This window comes from Mustela lutreola, chromosome 4, assembly GCF_030435805.1.
Source record: "Mustela lutreola isolate mMusLut2 chromosome 4, mMusLut2.pri, whole genome shotgun sequence".
NCBI lineage: Eukaryota > Metazoa > Chordata > Mammalia > Carnivora > Mustelidae > Mustela > Mustela lutreola.
Genome location: NC_081293.1, coordinates 53,800,494 through 53,820,392, shown reverse-complemented (window position 1 = coordinate 53,820,392; position 19,899 = coordinate 53,800,494). Strand labels below are relative to the sequence as shown.

Sequence of the window (19,899 nt, the reverse complement as noted above, 5' to 3'; positions counted from 1 at the left end):
ACATGTTCTGTTTCCATAGTTTAATAAGTGCACACAGGGTCAAAGAGAGTAAGAAAATGATTATTCCTTCTGGAGAGTGTAAGAGTATCAGTCTAAAAAGTGCTGTAAAAATGAATTGAGTATTTGAAATGTATATAGGTCTGTTAATTCACCCTGAAGGCTTGTACTCATTCTGGGACTTTGATATCATAAGCATTCTACCCCTCCTATATTATGCTACATAGCACGGTCATTAGATCACCCTTTGACGTAGGGTTAATTTCAACATGTCCAAATACCATCAGTTATGAATGATAACTCTGGGCGTGTCACTGAGAGTTCTAGCATCCCTCGTTTAATGATTACTAATTTGGTACATATTTTGCCAACTTAGAACACTCACAAAGTACAAAGCTTAGCACAAATATCTGTTTCCCCAGTTACCTTTATCATAGCTTTATCCTTGGTGAAGATTAGCCAAATCGAATATGCCATCTCTAGTGCTGCTATTCTGAGGGGCTCGGGTGCCAATTACCGGTTCCTTAGAATTTGCCCGTAATTGACTATGTCCCACAATAGGTAACTCTGCAAGTGACAGGCAGCCTCAAGTGTGGTTCTCCCGCCTGTCGATTGGGCCTTGCAGGAAGCTCCGCCTCACCAACTCAGCCAAGGGCGGCAGTTGGCCCGGCGACGGTGAGTGGCGGGTCTTAGCTCCGCCCCGGCCGTCCGCTGCGCTGCCTGGGTCGGCGCCGTTTCCAGTTGAGAGATGGCGGCCGCCGCAGGTAGATCGCTCCTGCTGCTCCTCTCCTCCCGGGGCGGCGGCGGGGGCGGCGGCGGCTGCGGAGCGCTGACTGCCGGCTGCTTCCCCGGGCTGGGCGTCAGCCGCCACCGGCAGCAGCAGCACCACCGGACGGTGAGCGAGCGCGCCCGGCGGCTCCGGGGAGGGCGGGGCGGCGCTGGCGTGTGGGAGCCGCCGGCGGGCAGGCCGCCGGGGCAGCGGGCGAGTTACCTCAACTCGCGGCCGCTCCCGAGCTTGCCGGGCACGGAGGAGCCGCCGTGCCCTTCAGGCGCCTGCGGCGGCGACCAGGAAGGGAGGGAGGGCGGAGGAAGCCGAGTGGAGGAGGAGGAGGGGCGATGGCGGGGATGTTCCCGCAGGACCCGGGGCACCAGGGCGGGGAAGGGACGGGACTTGAACCTCTCCCTGACAGACTTCGCCCCCGATCTCGGTTCCTCCCTCCCTCCGTTTTTTTAAAACAGCTCTGCCCCATTGCTCGCGTACTGAGCCCCGTGCAAGTTGTCCCCTTTCCCTCCTCCTCCGGGCGGGTTGGGGTGTCCTGAGTTGCCGCGGCTGCCTGGTGTATGTGTTAGGAGAGTGGCAGTGCCATGCTTCTGGGCACTGCCTCCGGAGAGCAGCCCAGGACCCCAGCGGGGCCGCTCCCTCGTCCTCTCTCGGCCCTTTGGGAACGGCCAAGAAGGATAATCAAACTTTATCCTCCTCCGTGACTTCCTGCGTGTGTGGGCATGGGGAACAGCCCCTTCGCGATGGATGCTGCATTGCTTCAGGAGGCAAGCTCCATCCCCTCAGGTCCTTAAAGGTCCTCGGTGGTCCTTTCGGAGGGCTGGTTTTACCAGCTCGTTCACGCGTGCCTGAAGAAGGAAGGGGGGGGGCAGCAGGCAGAGGGGAAGTGGATAGGGCAAGTTGTTCGCAGAGGCAGGGATTTGGTAGTTGAATTAACCAGTTATTGCTGGATTTCATTGGCTGGCAAGGAAGGAGAGTTTCTGTTTGAACAGCCTCGAGATGTATTGGTGAGTGATTGTGAATTCTTTTTTCAATTGCAAGAGATCAACTTGGCATAGAGTTGTTGACCTAACAAGTCAACGGGTTCTCTTTCCTTGGACTTTCTAGACTCATTTTTGTTGGTCTCTGGCCAACTGTGAGGGAACGAGTGTAGATTTTATTTCCTAGGGCTAACTTGTATAGTGTAGGAATGAGAGAATCCCTGCAGACGGCCTGATAGAAGGAACTAGTACCTTCAGATCTCAACAAATACATCTACCTGTCCTATTCTGATCACATAGCTCTTGAGAGGAAGCTGAACTGGAGGTTTTCAGAGAGGACACCCCAAGACTGATGACAGCATGAAACCAGGTGTTTGCAAGAGCTATGAAAAGAACTAATGGTCTGTAAATGCAAGATGATACTGTTATTATTAGTCACACGTATGGATCCTATCCTCATTCTTGTGAAGAAAATTTGTACTTCATATTTGGCATACTGACATATTGCTTTGCTGAAGCTTTTGGGTGAGAGCCGAGCTTTTCCACAGTTCAGTTTAGATTTGCATGTTTCATAGCCTCCATTTATGTGTTTTGTTTTCCTGAAAACATAAAGCCATCCAGAAATCTGATGGCATTCCCCTCTCCCTCAAACTATTTAAAGGCTTCCCAAGTTGTCTTTATCCCTGTATTTTGCTAATACGTCTTTTGACTTTGCACAGTTTGTTTTTAAGGCTATTTGGGTGTGGTATTCATTTAACATTTTTAAATTTATGCCTTGTATATTTTCCACTATGCGAATCTGTCAGGCTATGAGTGTCTTCCTTGTGTGGGTACTTCATGAAAGTGTTCTTCTGTGCTATTCTGGGGTGGGTAAAAGTGATGTGCTGAATTTGTAACTGAAAGCACAGTTGAAGTGAAGTGTTATTTCTGAAGGGCTGAAGTGTTATCATGGGAATGTTGACTTGTAAATGAACTTAGAATTGTACGATTTTGAAAAAAGTTGTACCTGATTAATTAAAATATGTAAACAGGTTTTTTTTTCTTTTTCTACGATTGCTCTGAAGCCTTCCTGTATATAGCTGTCTCCATCTGTTATTCTATGATTCCTCACAAGATTCAATTTGAAAGGTATCTCTTAGGGATTTAACTCTTGACATTTTATGCCTGAAATTGAGGCCCAGAAAGGGGAGGGACTTGGCCAGGATTCCACCTCTAATACACAGCAGTTTTAGGATTCCCACCTACCCCAGATAGTCTGACCCTCTTATTGTCTTCTTTTCGTTATAAGACGCAATTGCTCCTTCATAATCTCCTTCTTTTCAAGGAAAAGGAGAGTATTGGGAAAGTATTGGTATTTTAAACAACCGTGAATGGGAATTGTCTTGTGAGTAGATGTTGGAGGCAGAGCTGTGGAATGAGGCAAATATGGGAACAAACATCTTGCTCTTACAGAGGTCCCTGCGAGACACTAAGGTTGAATCTTGCATAGGACACATTCTGTGCATGTGCAGCAGATGGCACTCTGCATTGGACTAGATCACAAGCCCAGCTTGTGCCACTTTTGTTCTGCTGTAGTAGGTACAGTAAATTAGAGCCAGGGGGACATAACCAATTATGGTGCTGGTTAATTTTTTGCTTGAGAGGCATGCGTTTTGAAATCTTTTCCAAGTTTACAGAATGAGTCTAAAGCAGTACAGTTCAGCCTATTGGTAAATGTGGTTTCGAAGTTATAAAACATAACTTGTTCCTTTCCCACCTTCCTCATTAAAAGATCAAACAACTGAGTAAATAGAAATAAAGGTGCAGGGGCTTATTTGGTATTTTTAACACCATCTAGCGTAATTTTTCCCTTCCTGTGTGAAGAGCCTGTTACTGCTCCTCAGTTTGTGACTGTAATGAAGACATGTAAAATGTTTGTTGCATGCCTTACTGTGTGGTTAGTGAAGGTGACTGCTATTTTCAAGGGTGATTCTTTGAGGGGCAACTGCTTTTCATCGTGAGCTGGGTAATTGCTTTGCTAAATCAAACTGTCTCACCTCTGATTATGAAAGCCTGACTGTTAACATTTCCTAGTGGTCAATAGCTAAATCTCTTGCTTAAGTGTGTCATTGGACTGTTACAGTTTGTGGTTGTCTCTCTACTTTACACATTATAGTTCTTTGGCAATGAAAGCATTTCAGTTTAACCTGACAGTTTTAACTGAGATTATATTACCTGACACAGAGGCAAGTCCCAGTTCTTTAACTGGGTTTCTCATGGTCTGGCTGGTCTTATTTAGCCAGATCCATCCCAGCACAAATACTTCACTGTACTTAAGCCAATGTTCCACATATCTATACTAAATGTTTATGTAGTTCCTGCAACTGAATTTCATTCTTAATCACTCCTCTAACCTCTAAGGTCCATTTCAGGTTAGAGACTGTGACCTACAACTCCTTTTTGAAGCTAATCTACTCACTTTACAGATGAGGAAACAGACCTAATGGCAACTGAGGGAAATGACTTATTAGGTTATGTCTGGTTTATGACATCTGAGATTCAAATTCTTTGGGGCGCCTGGGTGGCTCAGTGGGTTAAGCCGCTGCCTTCGGCTCGGGTCATGATCTCGGTCGGGGTCCTGGGATCGAGTCCCGCATCGGGCTCTCTGTTCGGCAGGGAGCCTGCTTCCCCCTCTCTCTCTGCCTGCCTCTCCATCTACTTGTGATTTCTCTCTGTCAAATAAATAAATAAAATCTTAAAAAAAAAAAAATTCTTTAAGTGGTGGTGGATTCAAGATGTTCTAGTCAGAATCTTAATTTGTGTGATTCCTGGTTCTTAATCCCTCTCTTCTATCCTATTCTGTCCTGTCTAAATTCTGATAGACTTTATTATTAGCAGGACACAGATTGGCACTGACTTTTTATCTAAAGGTTTTGTTTGTGAGAGCCTTATATTATAGGAGAAATAGGGCAGTATTGCATTTTTTGTCTCTCATAGACTCCAACACAGCACTAAGTATATAGGTGATGCTCAGACGTGCATTAATTGAATATGCACCTTTGTGTCTGCTTGCCAGTTCTGAAAAGATATGCTCATCCACTCCCCCAGCCCCCTGTCCCCAATTTGACTTGTTTAATGGCCTGTTAATTTAAGTAACCACATTTGGATAATTGCTTTAACTTTAGTATTGCCAGTGCTGTCTTTGATTGTATATTATACTTCTTTATGGTAGTATACCCAAAGAGTGGGTACCTTTGGATTAGCTTTATGGTGGTACTTGCTTTCTTCTCAAAGCCCAGCAAAAGTATGATTAATACCCAGATTATATAAATACATGATTGAATCAGGTTCAAGAGTTTTTGTTGTTTTAGTCAACTACCGTGCTAAGATTTTGATGGTCCTGGATAAATGTTTAGAGCAGACTTTTAAAATTTACTATTATTCCCACTATTTTCTATCAAAATGTAGTTGACACACGATGTTACATTAGTTACCCAAGCTGGCTTGTTTTTTAAGGAAGCAACCATGTTTTTTTTTTTTTTTTTTTTTTTTTGAAGATTTTGTTGTTTATTAAGGAGAGAGAGTGGGAGAGAGGAAGTAAAAGAGCATGGGTGGGGAGGGAGGGTCAGAGAGAGAGGGGGAATGTATACTTGCTGCTGAGTGGGGAGCCCCATGTGGGGCTTAATTCCAGGACCTGGAGATCGTGACCTGAACAAAAGGCAGACAGTTAATCAACTGAACCACCCAGATGCCCCACAACCATCCTTTTATTTATCTTAAAATCATGCTTATTTTGTACGATGTGCACAAAATATTTGCACAAAATATTTGAATGAGTAAATTTGGATTTATTCAACAGATTATGATTATTTGAACTTTTCTAAGTCCCAAGGGGGCTCTGTTTCATGCTTTATGAACTCTACTCCAAGAGGAAATCTAAGTAGAGAATGCAACATCAAAAATGGTGTATATCAAAGATAACAACAAAGATCATTTTTGGTTTTGGGGCTGCCTCGTGTTTGAAATCCAGAGTGGTCATTATCTTCTGCAATAGCACTTCATTGACACCATTATCTGAATAACTGCAGAGATGTTGCTTTCATTTTTAAAAAAAGATTTATTTACTTATTTTTTTTTTAAAGATTTTATTTATTTATCAGAGGGGGGGGGAGAGAGTGAGCACAGGCAGACAGAATGGCAGGCAGAGGCAGAGGGAGAAGCAGGCTCCCCGCTGAGCAAGGAGCCTGATGTGGGACTCAATCCCAGGACGCTGGGATCATGACCTGAGCCGAAGGCAGCTGCTTAACCAACTGAGCCACCCAGGCGTCCCTTATTTATTTATTTGAGAGACAATGTGAGAGAGGGAAGGGGGCAGAGGGAGAGGAAGAGGGGATCCTCAAGCAGACTCCCTGCTGAGCATGAAATCTGACCCGGGGCTCCATCCCAGGACCCTGAGATCATGACCTGAGCCTAAATCAAGAGTTGGATGCTTAACTGACTGAGCCACCCAGGCACCCCTTCATCGCTTTTTTATATTCTAGCTTTGTGCCTCTGTGGGTTTTCTTAAAAATTACTGTTTTTTGTTTTGTTTTGTTTTGCTTTTTGTAATTAAGGACAACACTACCTTTTAAGATCTGGAGATAATCACTTAACATAAGGGAATCCTCTATTCTTTATTTGACTGATTAATGTCATATCATGGCTCATGGATACTTTACAATTACTGGAATATCATGTTTTTTGGAAACTAAGATGTCACCATGGAGGAGGACATGTACTTAAAAGAACTGTAGACTTGAGATCTCAAACAGACCATAGGTTAAGGAACTAATGCAAGAGTGTTGAAATGGCTTTTTCCTTGGTAGCCCATCAGGTTACCACAGAGCTGAAAATGGCTCCCCTGTCTGCTGACCTTTGCATTCATTTCTTTTCCTGAGAAATTACACAAATGTGTGTTTTGTTTTAAAAACAGTTAAGCAGATGTGCTCGCTTCGGCAGCACATATACTAAAAACAGTTAAGCAGAGGTACGTTTTAAAAAGTGAATTGGGGCCATATTCTTTCAGTAAGTGCCTAAACTCAAACCCAATCTTGAATAATTACTCCCTGATTTAGGTCAAACTTGATGACACATGTTAAAAAAACTTGTCCCCTGCATATTGAACATGCAAGAGAAACCCTCCATTTAATTATTTCACTGTACTTTGTTAAATGCAGTGAAAGAGCCTGTGTAACTTGAAAGTTGACTTCAAGCAGAGTAATTTTAATAAGTTATGTGAATTGTTGACTTGTAAACTGTGTATGGGTGTGAATATTTATTTATGTATTTTTTTATTTTTAAAGATTTTATTTATCAGAGAGAGAGAGTACAAGTGGAGGAGAGGGGGAAAAGGAGAGGAAGAAGGAGAAGCAAACTCCTTAATGAGCAGGGATCCTGATGTGGGGCTCCATCCCAGGACCCTGGGACCATGATCTGAGCCGAAGGCAGCTGCTTAACTGACAGAGCCACCCAGGCGACCTGAGTCTTTTATTTTGATAAAAATGTAACTCGGTAAATTATATCACCAGCTGGGTCTAATAGCATGCTAAAACTGAACTTTTTCTAATGTAGTTCTGGAAAAAATGGAAAATATGACATTGCATTTTGACATCTCTCTTGAAAATAAGAGCCCTTCCAAAGGTTCTTTAAGGACATTGATAGTATTTATAATCAAAAGAGTGGGGTGTTTATCTCTTATACTTTGTTTCTGAAAGTTTTTACTCTTTATTGTCTACTTTATTGTTTGGGGAGCATTGGTAATGATCACCAGAGAATTGCTGAGGACTCCATTATGTGTGTGAGGCTGTCCAGAGGATAGTCTCTAGTGTAGTCTTAAACTGTACTTAATGCCTTATAGATTACAAGATCCTTTAGATTCTTTTTTGCATTCTAAGATAGGCTACATTGTACTTCTTATCTATAGGAAGTAGTGTTATAGGATGTTCAAGAGTACTAATATCTCCTGTAAACTTTAGAGAAAGTTAATGTGACTGATTTTTTTGGCCAGATAACAGGAGAGTAAATAGGTTAGCTTGAACTACCCGACCCTATGTGGAGGGGTAGATATGTAGAGGAGTAGATACAGAAGGAAGCGTCTAAGATCTGAGGGCATTGTGTTACCTCATTGAATTCTCACCCAAATCCTATGAGAGGCAGTGTTATCCCAGTTTTATAGATGAGAACATTGAGGGTGAGGTAGGTTCATTTCTTCTTAAGTGTCATAAACTGTTTTAATGCTAGAGATACAATGATGGACAAGACACAGGTTTTGGCCGTGAGATTTAAGTCTAGGTCTGGTGGGTTGTCAGTGTGGGGCCTCCCTCCATTTTGTCTTCTCCTCAGTCATGTTTCTTTTTCAAGCATCTACTGCAGTTTTCTTCTAAGAGATCTATCTCACTGTCTTTCTAACTAGATTTCTTAACTCTCTTTCTCTACCCTCTCCTCCAGGTATTAGATAATAAGGGTCTAAGGTATTGCTTCCTTAGGATCTTTGTAATTTAGATAAGGATTCTAGAAAATCCCACACATTATCGAGCATTGCTTCTATAGCACTTTTATAACATTGTCTGGTGTACTCCACAACAACTCTTCAGGCAAAATACTACACCTATGGTACAGATGAGAAAAGGAAAACCTGGTAAGGGTAAATAACTGGAATCATTCAGAAAATTGAAATTCTTCAGACACTCACCTATTGACCAGAAAATACCTGTTGAACTACTGTTTGTAACATGCTGTGCTGGGAAAGAGAGATGCCCCTGAGGTGGTCCAAAGAGGTCACAGTTTGGCTAGGAGACACCAACAAGCAAGACCGTAAGGGGTTGTGCCCTCCCGCCTTGGGAGCATTTAGACCTACTGAAGAGAACTGGGGAAAGGGGAAGGCTTTATAAGGGGGGCCTCACTTAAGCTGAAATATGAGGAAATATAATGTGTGGGGGACTGGAAAGGTGTAGTTCCCATTCTAGACAGCACCAGCATCTGACATGATAGTCTGAGGGAGGAAGATGTCTTTGAGAAATGGCCAGTAGTTTGTCATAATGGAGTATGGGCAAGAATAGCCAGAGATTAAGCTGGACAGTAGTAGTGATACCAGTAATAATTAATATTATGTATACCACGTGTTATGCACTTTGCATAGGTAATCTCAATTCATGCGACACCCTGTGGGTAGGTACTCTTACTATTCTCCTTTTATAGATAGTGAAACTGAGTTATCTCAGATTGGTTGATTTGCCCAGGATCACGGCTGGTAAGTGACACTCAGTTAGTAAATGACTTGCTCAGGATCACACAGCTGCTACTGGCATACTTGGCAAGTAAACCCAAGGGGTCTGGCTCCAGCGACTGTCTCTTAGCTACTGTGCTGTGGTGAGGGAATCACACTGTGAAGGGACTTGTGAAGGAGTTGGGATTTTATTATGTAGGTCAGTGTTTTTTTTTTTTTTTTTTTAAACTCAACTCACAGTAGAAATACATTTTATTTCATGACCCAGAATGTGCATGTGTGCGTAAAAGTAGGAAAAGTTTCATGAGACAGTATTTTTACTATGTATGATTTACATCATTTCTGTGCTGTTTTGTTCAAGAAATACTGGTTGGGACCCATTTCAACTGATTCCACAATTTAAGCTACAGTTTAGAAAAATAACTGCTGGTCAATAGGTGAGTGTCTGAAGAATTTCAATCAAGTGATTCACATGATCAGTTCGTGGTTTTTGGTAGGTTACAATAGCAGCTGTGTGAAGGCTGGTTTGGAGAAGATGGGACCAGAAAAGCCAAGAGGCCAGTAAGGGATATCTTAATGGACCAGGCAAAAGATGCCTGACTGAGGGCAGTAGCACTGGGGATAGAGAAAAGGAATAGAGAGAAGGGAGTTTAGGAAGTAGAATTGATAGAACTTGATGATTGGATGTGGACTATCACTCAGCTGGTACCAGGTAGAAAGCTAATTCAAGGGCTGTCTGATTTTGTTAATACTCAGGTGCTGAAACTTTGTTTCTGGACGGTCTCTGTGTTTCTTTTTACAGTCATGTTAAGTATGTTTCATTGTTGTGATTGTTGTACCTCTACTCTTGTATATAAAAATATGTTGACCTGGTTTAATGATTTTCTAATTTGTATATCAGATTCCCACCATATCCCCATTTTCCTGCTCCCTTCCCTTACCTCATACCATCAGAATCTAAAAGATTTGCAGACCGGTATGGAAAAGTTTATAACATGATGAGCATTCAACAAAACTTAGTTGAAAGCATGGGTTCTGTGTATTGTACTCTTCCAAGGAAGAAACTCTTCACATTATGTTAATTAGAGGACTATTTTTAAGTAATTTCCTTTGACTTTGTTCTCTTCGATGTTCCACTTTTGTAGTGTTTGTTTACCTTTAGAGAATATTGAGCATTGTATATATGATAGTCTTTTATATTTAAAACAAACAAAAACCTAGCTATTCTTAAGCATGAAGCCTTTTCTTAGTAAAATTTTAGCAATCTTCTTGATCACATTAGAAATGAAGGTACAAGATTCCTACTGCTTCTGCCACCCCAGAAGTATAAAAAATAAAACCACATAGTCATCAAGAACGAGTTATATGGAGTGATTTTCTAGTATTTTAATTACTTTACTGGATTGCTTTATTTAGAAAACACATATTCTTTGGTATTTTTCTAGGTATTATAATGCAAAGGTGAGTATTTGATAACTATGACATTTTTAATTGTTTTTAAAAAATATTTTTAAGAGAGAGACAGAGTGTGTGTGCAGGGTCACACAAGTGAGCAGGAGGTGAAGCAGAGGCGGAGGCAGAGGGAGAGAATCTCAAGCAGACTCTGTGCTGAGCTTGATCCCACAACCCCGAGATCATGACCTGAACTGAAATCGAGAGTCAGCCGATTAACTGACTGAGCCACCCATGCATTCCAGCTGTCAAAAGTTTTAGAGCCATTACAGTATCTGCTTTGCCAGAAGAGATTGTATTTGTCATATAGTGAGCCTTTTGAAATCTCTGGGAGCGAAGGATTGTTCTATCATCACAGAATTATTAGTTTTCTGAGGTAGGTAAAAGAAGAGATGGAAGTGGTGTCTGTGTGTTTAAATCACCAAAATAAAAGTAAGTAATTGAAGAGGATGAGGTACCATGTGATATAATAGTGTGGGTTCTGTTCATTTCTCATTTGTTAACTTGCTATTTGACGTTGGGCAAGTGACTTACCTCTTTGGTCTTAAATCTTTTGGTCAGTTAAATAAGAGGGCTTGATCAGGTGAGCCTAAAGGGCTTTCTAATTCTAAGACATCTATCATTTTTATATAAGTGATTTTTATGTTATTTCATGGTGGGGAGGCATGTATGAAATCATAAACCCAAGCATAATGTATTTGTTTATTCTCACAAGGGTCAAGGGCTTGACTGAAGAAAAATAGCTCCCATTACCTTTTTAGGACAGTTTGCATAATTACTTCTGATATCTTGATAAACAATTTACCCTGCATTCCTCTTAAACATTTCATTATGCCTTAGTCCCATCTTTCTCTTTTGGCTTCTTTTTCCCATTGAAACTACTGAGGGTGTGGGGGGAGAGGAGAAGATATGGGGGTGGAATCCGGAGATTTAGAGAGACGGGGTGGGGGCAGGAAAAAAGCAGCTAATGTTAAAGTGCTGAGATAAGATGGACTATTCTTCCCCACCGCCCTGAAATCTTTTATTTATTTATTTGTGTGTGTGTGTGTGTGTGTGTGTGAGAGAGAGAGAGAGAGAGAGAGAGAAAGAGAGCAAGCACACAAGCAGGGGAATGGCAGGCAGAGGAAGAAGCAGGCTCCTTGGAGCCAGACTGGGACTTGATCTTAGGAGGCTGGCATCATGACCTGAGCCAGTGGCACATGCTTAACTGACTGAGCCATCCAGGTGCCCCAAGATGGACCATTCTAATAACTTGTTAATTCTGAGCTATGGCTTGCAAGTCTGAAACAGGAAATGTTTCTATTTCCTTTGTAATTATGCTACAGGAATTCTGAGTGTGAAAACATCAGGTGATTAGTTCTCTTAGTAGTCTGTTCTTCCCAACCCTGTAAACTGAGCCTGATCAGTGTCAAGAACACTCAGTCAGTGTTGGATAAATGAGAGTCAGTGAGTTAAAAATTCCTAGAGACTATACTCTAAATCCTTCAGCCCTGTGGAAAATGCATCTGTAGATCATCTTGTTGTCTGTACCTAGATAATACAGTGATGGGAATCATGGAAATATGAAGAAGGAGTTATTTGATTCGAGCAGCACCGAATCATTTTAAAAGAGTTCACAGATTATGCTGAAACAAGCAGGACTTTAGGAAATACTAAGTAAAAATAGTGATGGAAAAATATTGGAGTGCTTTTGTGTTATAAATGATTTAAGAAATTGACACATGCATCTGCCTGGTAAATATTTGGAGCAGGTGGAGGAGAAGAGGGAAGGGTGAAGGGCTGGGCACTGCAGAAGAGAGCTTTAAAGGAACTCTTTGAAAGAGGTGCTGCCAACTCTAGATTCCCTACATGTATATATTTCCAAAGATGACAGATTTTTGGAGGTGTTTATTTTGGAACTAATCTTCTGTATTTCCATTCTGCCCCCACTGTATCCTGAATCTTGCACTGCCAGAATTCTGCTAGCTGCCATGAAGCAGGGCTGTGGCAAGTGGCCAAGTGTGATAAAACCTATTTTTCGTTTTAAAACAGAGTATGGATGTCAGAATACTTCAAAGAAGTATTTACGGATAGATTAAATGGAGTAGGAGAAATAGTAAAAACCTAATGAGAAGATTGAAAGTTTCTCATTTGCTTTTGATGGAATTACATTTATTTTGTAAACAGAATACCAGCTTGTGTCTGTCTCTGTCAGTTTCTCTCTCTCTTGTCCCTCTTTCTCTGATCTTTGCATGCTGATGCTCGAAACTGCTGAATACACAGGAAAAATGAGTGTTCTGATCCCCTAGCGGTGGTAGTGATTTTTTTGTTGTTGTTGTATTTTTATCTTTTGAGGGGATCCCAAGGGTATGCTCTGTGTGAATGTCTCATTACACATATGCATGTTAGTAATTCAGTTTTGTTTATTTCGTTCTTGCTTTCACCACCCTCTCCAAAAATGAAATCTTTTCTTTTTTTCATTTCCGTCTCTGACTTAATTCCGTCTCTGACTTAAGCTTCAAAACAAAATGTTGTCTAAACATCGTTGAGATGGTAAAACAGTTGTAATATATAACACTACAGAATTTTGAAATATTCATTTATTAAATGGAAAATTGAATTGCAATCAGTACTTTCTTTAATTTTAATATCTCATTCTGCATTGACATTTGATTCACAATGAAATCAAGTTCCTCTTTTGGCCAAGTGCCACAAAGTCGGGTGAGCTTTAAATATGTAATGACTTTGTTTTTAGTAATTGCTAGAGCTTTTAGCAATAAAAAGGGGAAATTGGAAGGAAACTCTTGCAGATTTTTTTCCCTAAAAAGAGTTCTTGGTAAGATTAAAAGTAGAGACAAGCTGAGGCCTTGAGTTATAGATCTGAGTCACATCACAGCCAGCATCAGAAAGTAGCAGCATTAGTGGAAGAAAACCCACGTCAGTACTGTTGAACCCTTTGTCAAAACTCACCTGGAAAGGGCAGTCTGTCACCAGAGGGGTTTTTGGGGGGGGGGGGCAGGGGAGAGGTGCTGGATTGGTGGTGGGGTGGGTGGAGTGTGTTTCTTCATAAGGAAATTACATTGTATTCATTTGAATAATATAATATCATTTTAAAAGTTAGACTAGGAATGCTGCCCCCCCCCCCCACACACACCTTTTTTTGGTGTGGAATGTCCTCATTCTCTTATTCCTGGGAAAATCCTTTGTACTTCTGGAGAGAAGGAGGGTGATGAACATGTCTTGTGCAAAATGCCCAACAGCATCTGCTGTGATACAGCAAGCTCATGTGGGATTGAACTGCTGCAGCAAAAACTTGGTTTGCTCTATAAAAATGCTCAGATTTTTGAAGTGCAGACAAGCTGAGGAAGGAAACTTATTGGCCTTTATTCATTGTTTCTTTTCTGTATGTTTGGAATAATTTGCAGTTTGGGAATACTTTCTTTTGTAAAAAGGATATGTGCCTTAAATGGTAAAAAGGCTGTTCTTGAATGGTGTCATGGTTTTATGGAGCAAAGGAAAAATGAGGTCTACAAATGGGGGGTGAGTACTTTTTGAGGTAGATAGTTGATGTGAGATAAATATTTGTTTCAATAATATACCTTATATATGTATTTACCATTGAGTATTCTTCACTTTGTAGTCCTTATTTTAGAGAGGCAATCTCTGATTGATTTTTGTTTCTTCCCATTTTCACGCAGTTATCTTTCATTTGCAACATTTTGGATAATGGTTTGGATCATGTTGCAGAATACATAGTACAGAACTCTGTTCGGGTTGTCCCTCCAAATGATTTGCTGTTGTGCTTTAACCAGAAATGCTGATGCAGGAAGGGAAACACTAATACACGGGATGTTTTCCAGGGACTGTAGCTAAGGCAAGGCAAACATAAGCCAAAATTAAGAAGAATATGTGAGCTAGGCGCACAAGATGTGGTCTGGCCAAATATGCTATTAACCGGGAATATCCCATTCTAATTAAATTAATTGAGGCTTGGGCATTTGTGAGTCATCAGACTGTCTGTTAAAAAGGTGATCCAACTTTAAGCATTTTAGAATTAGGGAAAAATGCAAGAATAGTTTTTTGCCTAAAACTTACTCGCAACGAAAAATTATCTTTGTGCTTTCTTATTGGAGAGATTCTAGTGCCTCAAGAATCCTGTTTATTTCTTTATTCTGGTTCTGAGGCAAAGGATGCTGAAGGGACCTGCAAGAAGGAAGAGATAATGAAAAATAAAAATTTTTTTTTTTTTTTTTGAGGAGGGTTGGCATGATAGAAGAGAGAGTATTGAGAATTAAAAATTGAGAATTAGCTGATTATTAAGAATGATTTTTGTTTTTTCACTATTGCTGCTCTTCTTGCAAGTTTCAATTTTTTGTTAACATTATTTTACCCACAAATAATGTGGGCTTTATGAGAGAATGTGGTGGTACGTGAAAACAGGCTCTTTTTAAAATTGTTGTTGTTCTGGAACAAATATTGTTATTGGTCTGGGTTTTGAGAGATAATTGTTTAAATTTGCCAAGAGTCAAGCATTTTGAAACAGCATTCCTTAAGGGCTGTGGTGCTAGGTAAATGAATTAGATTTTTTTTTTATCGCACCAAGCCTTCTAAGTTTTGTAAATTTGTTTCTGAAACTAGTGAAAGTTCTGCATGAATCTGGATAAGCTGAGACTTCTATTGCCAGGGTCCCCTTCAGTTTAAAAAAATTTTTCTTGTTAAAAAAAAGGGAGGGAGGGGTACCTGGCTGGTTCAGTTGGTAGAGCATTCAACTCTTGATTTTGGGGTTGTAAGTTCATATATTGGGTGAAGAGATTACCTTTTAAATCTTAAAAAAAAGATTTCTTCTTCCCTCATTGTTTTATAGGATTCCATTTTTTTTAAATGCTAGAAGCATAGAGAAGAGTGAAAAAATTTTGCTTCTTTAAAACTATTTCTAAGAATGTTATTGGTCTATGAATTTTTTCCTTCAGATTCTCTCTTTTTACATCTGTATGTGCTTACCATGTGGTAATCAAAGATTCAGTACTTTCTCTGGGGAAAAATGTGTATATGAGAGTTTCTCATAACGTTCTGGATTTATTCTAGGTTATAGCTAAAATTCTTTCAAAAGTGCCCTCTTGTCCTAAAGATCACTTGTAATAACTAGCAGCTAAGAGTGACCTAAACAACATCTTTTCACACTTTCTTTTCTTTGTTGTCATATGCTGAGCTATCCATGTCAGCAGGCTCAAGAGAGCCTTTACCTTTGGCATTGACTTTACTTTTCTCTATTGTTTTAGGTCTTTCACTACCATTCCTACAGTGGTTGACAAGATACCGTTTCTACCTCACTCACCATGTACCATGCCAGTGACATCTTAGCTGCTAGAGTGTGGAGCTGGCCTGTGGGAGTCAAGTAAGTGCCTTTTTTACTATTTGGCATGGTTTTTGCTTACTTTGCAAAGCCATGTAGAGGAACTTCTTAAGATTAGTTTTTAAAAAGGCACTTGCTTGATCCTTGTGGGCTGGCTCTTTGCTCCAGCTTGCTATTGAACATCTGGTAGTTAACAGGGGGCTGAATTTAGTCAGGTGACTATCACAGAATGGAACATTTTTATGAGGGCAGACCCTGAGAGATGATAGATCTGATCTTGGCTTAATTAGCCCATATATGTTGACTAGCAACTCCTGTCCTATCCCAGAGTGAATCAGAACTTCTGTGTTAGCTCAAACAGTCTAGCCTTTTGAAATTTAACAGGTTATGGATGACCAAGGGTCTACTAGTCTAAAACAACTGGGTTGCATGGAAACAGAACAGCTCTCTCAGGAAGGTTGATGACCTTGACATTTACCTGCATTAATTTAGCTTAACATATAGAAGTGATGGTTGGCTTTAATCACGTTTGGGTTTCTGTTATTGCTAAAGTTGCTAAAACTTGGTATTTTACTTTTGCAGGTCACCTTATAAATTTTGCCTATATAAATTAACACATCCTCTGTTATGTCATAACAACCATGTAAGGGAGAGTGTTTTCCTGCTCTGTCTTAGGTATTGGTGATGTGACCTGTTCACGCAGGGGAATCTTGAACATTCTCAGGTATGTGAAGATCATGATTCATAAATATTTTGTCCCTGCAAACAAAACAGAGTTTAATGTCAGTGTGAAGTCATGATGTAGTTTTATAAAATCTATCTTGAGAGTTGATTTTTCTCCCCTTGATATTAGAATAGGGATTGGCAAATTACAGCTAAGACCATCACTTGTTTTTTTTTGAATAAAGTTTTATTGGAACACACACCCATTCTTTTACACATTGTCTATAGCTGCTTTTGCATTACAGTAGCAGAGTTGAGTTGTGACAGAGACCATATGTTTCACAAAGCCTTAGCTATTTGTTGGTTTTTTTTTTTTAAGATTTATTTATTTATTAGAGAGTGTATACAAGTTGGGGGAGGGGCAGAGGGAGCGAGAACCCTCAAGCAGACTCCCTGCTGAATGTGGAACCAGACTCTGAGATCATGACCTGAGCTGAAACCAAGAGTTGGATATTCAGCCAGCTGAGCCACCCGAGTGCCCCAGACTATCTGGCTTTTTAAGAAAAAGTGTGCCAACTCCTTCTATAGAAGAACCAAACTTAAGGTTGTATTTAGATGTAAATTTGCTGAAACCAAGGTGAATTCAAATAGTCTTCTAAAGAGAAAGTCAAGACATGAGTCATAATGCTGACTAGCAAGTAAATATTTGCCATGTATTTGGTGATGGGATTACTAATACAAGGTTAATGGAATGGAAGCTATGATGACTGTTCAACTTCTTTTCTTTCACTCCTTGTATTCCCTCATCCTCCATCCCCTGGTAGAAATAAACATTCATTCCATGACAGGATATTACTTTATTTTTCTTTCTAGTTGCTTTAAAAATTTTATAGAACAGATAAAGATAAATGAATTAACTAGGCTATCTGGCATAACCAAGAAGTGATAACTAAAGGACTTCTTGATTTATGGAACAAATATTAGAGCTAAAATGGACTTGAGATCATGGAAATGGAAGATCAGAGATGTTCAAGGAAATGTTTGAGGACCACAGAGGTGATAAGTGGTGGAACTGAAACCAGAAGCAAGGTCTCTTGCCTCCTTGCCCAGGGTTCCTTCCACTAGGTCTCATACCATATTAGGGTTACTTGTTTTCCCTACTAGCTATAAGGCACAGTCTTTTTCCTTTATTCCCTCTGAAGTAAAAGCAAAGACTCGATGATTTAAACCACAGAGATGTGATTTATTGGAAGATTGATGTTACTTGGACTTTGGATGCTTTTATTTTATTGTTTGAAGATTAACTGGGGGGGTGCTTCTTAATGAATCATTAAGTGCTTACAGCATATACTCAAAAAGGTTAGGTTAGTTGGATTAAAAAAGGAAGTCTCAACCTTGTTCATAATAACAAATAATAACCAAAATAATAACCAAAATCATCATAGACAGAATGCTTCCCTCATATATCTATGTGTCTAAGCCCATAGATGGAAAGTGTGTGTGTGTGTGTGTGTGTATGTGTGTGTGTATGTGTATGCATGTATGATGTGTGGGTGTCTACAGCTCTTAAAATACATTTGGATTGCATTCTGAGAGGAGTTTAGCAGGTGTATTATAATCTGCAGATTATGTTGCAGAGTTTTAAATGGATTTTTAAAAATAAATTCTATTTTTAAACAGTTTGAGATTTATAGGAAAATGGCTAAGATGTTACAAAGCATTCCCATATATACCCCAGCCCTAATTCCGCTATTGTTAACATGTTATATTAGATTGGTACATTCATTATAATTAATAAACCAGTATTAACACATACTAAAGTGTGTATTATTCAGATTTCCTTAGTTTTCCCCTAATATCCTTCTTCTGTTCCAGAATTAACTGAGTTTTTGTTTGCATGCTCACTGATTTAGATGGCATTGATAATGACCATCTGAAGGTTAGACTAGTTTTGAAGTCCCTTTCATATTCCAGGAGTGTGATTAAATGAGTACAGGCTTAACTATTGCAGAGTTCTGACATGTAACATTTATATTCCATAACATGTTGAGAAAGTGACTACTTTATCTTATTGATTATAATGGCTCTTCAACTGTTTCTAAATTTTCAGCATCAGCAGTTCTAGAAAAGACAAGACAAACTTGATTACTTCTAAGTGTTATTGTCACATTCCAAATTGCTAGTGAAAATATTCTAAAGTAAATTGCTGTCCTTGTTGTGGTTCAACAATCCTACTTCGGTGTGTTTACTCTCCTGAAAGTAGTTTTTTTTTTTTTAAGATTTATTTTATTTTATTTATTTGAGAGTGAGAGAGAACATGAGAGGGGAGAGGTCAGAGGGGGCAGACTCCCCGCTGAGCAGGGAGCCCGATGTGGGACTCAATCACGGGACTCCAGGATCATGACCTGAGGTGAAGGCAGTTGCTTGACTAACTGAGCCATCCAGGAGCCCCTTAAAAGTAGTTTTTGATGGAGTTTTCATCAAGCACCTTCTGATACATCATTAATCATTCAATCTGCCTTATAAAGACCTTAAAGTATTCCTTCCTTTGGGTGTGCCTGGGTGGTTTAGTTGGTTGAGCTGTCCACTCAGGTCGTGATCTTGGGGTCCTGAGATGGAGCCCCGCCTTAGGCTCTGTGCTTGATGGGGAGTCTGCTCAAGGATTCTCTCTCCCTTGACTCCTCTCCTGCCCATACCCTCACTCTCCCTCTCTCTCAAATAAATAAATAAATCTTTAAAAAAAAAAATTCCTTCCTTTAAAGTTAATTAGTTATTTTATTAAAGTTGAACACTTGCATGTTCTGTGACTCAGCATTTTCACTCCTAGCGTGTGTATATTCACCAGAAGACTTGGACAAAAATGTCAATAGCAGGACTAATTGTAATAGTGCAAACTGGAATTTTCCAAATCTCTATCAACAGTAGAATGGATAAATAAGTTTCTGACATAATCACACAATGAATTAAACATTGATCAGAATGAACAGACTATAGCTATACATAACTATGAAACTCACAGATAAAATGTTGAGCAGAAGAAGCCAGATGCTATAGAGTTCATACTCTGTGATTTACATTTACATAAATTTCAAAACCAGGTTAAATTATCTGTGATGTCACAAGTCAGGAGATTGATTACCCTTGTTGGGGATTGGGGAAAGTGTTTGAATGGGGTATGAAGGGGCCTTCTGGGGTGCAAGTAATGTTCTGGCTTTTGTTTTGGTTATTGGTTATATGGATGTATTCACTTTGTGAAAGTTCAAGTTTATATATTTTTTTCTGTATTCATGTTATTCAAAGAAAATACTCACTGCTAACATTTAAAGGATATATAGAGAATACACTGAACATATTAACCTTATATCTTAGAATATATGATGTCTGAATTACAAGATTATCAAAGTGCCATTGTGTTCCTGGATCTGTTACAGTCCTATTTATATTATAAGAT

General features: G+C 39.9%; 1 protein-coding gene and 2 long non-coding RNA genes across 6 annotated transcripts in view; 2 read left to right on the top strand and 1 right to left on the bottom strand.

The window, feature by feature from the left end:
- LOC131828842 (uncharacterized) overlaps positions 1 to 1,168 on the bottom strand; it is a 56,118-nt gene extending 54,950 nt beyond the window's left edge. Inside the window, exon 1 of the long non-coding RNA XR_009352589.1 lies at positions 424 to 1,168. This is a non-coding gene — a long non-coding RNA (uncharacterized LOC131828842). The remainder of the gene's footprint in view (positions 1 to 423) is intronic.
- The window catches only part of MCU (mitochondrial calcium uniporter), a 199,168-nt gene continuing 179,985 nt past the window's right edge, over positions 717 to 19,899 (top strand). Inside the window, exons 1-3 of one of the 4 annotated variants that reach the window (XM_059169975.1) lie at positions 755 to 892; positions 15,712 to 15,827; positions 16,461 to 16,509. Coding sequence is in view for 1 of the 4 variants with exons in the window: in XM_059169974.1 (XP_059025957.1) it covers positions 746 to 892 (147 nt within the window). In the remaining 3 variants the exon portion in view is untranslated. Of the gene's footprint in view, positions 893 to 15,711; positions 15,828 to 16,460; positions 16,510 to 19,899 lie in introns of all 4 variants that reach the window. The other 3 variants (XM_059169976.1, XM_059169974.1, XM_059169977.1) reach the window with 3 other exon arrangements.
- Positions 5,919 to 9,220, top strand: LOC131828843 (uncharacterized). Its single transcript, XR_009352590.1, has 2 exons — positions 5,919 to 6,719; positions 6,764 to 9,220. It is a non-coding gene; the product is annotated as an uncharacterized LOC131828843 (long non-coding RNA).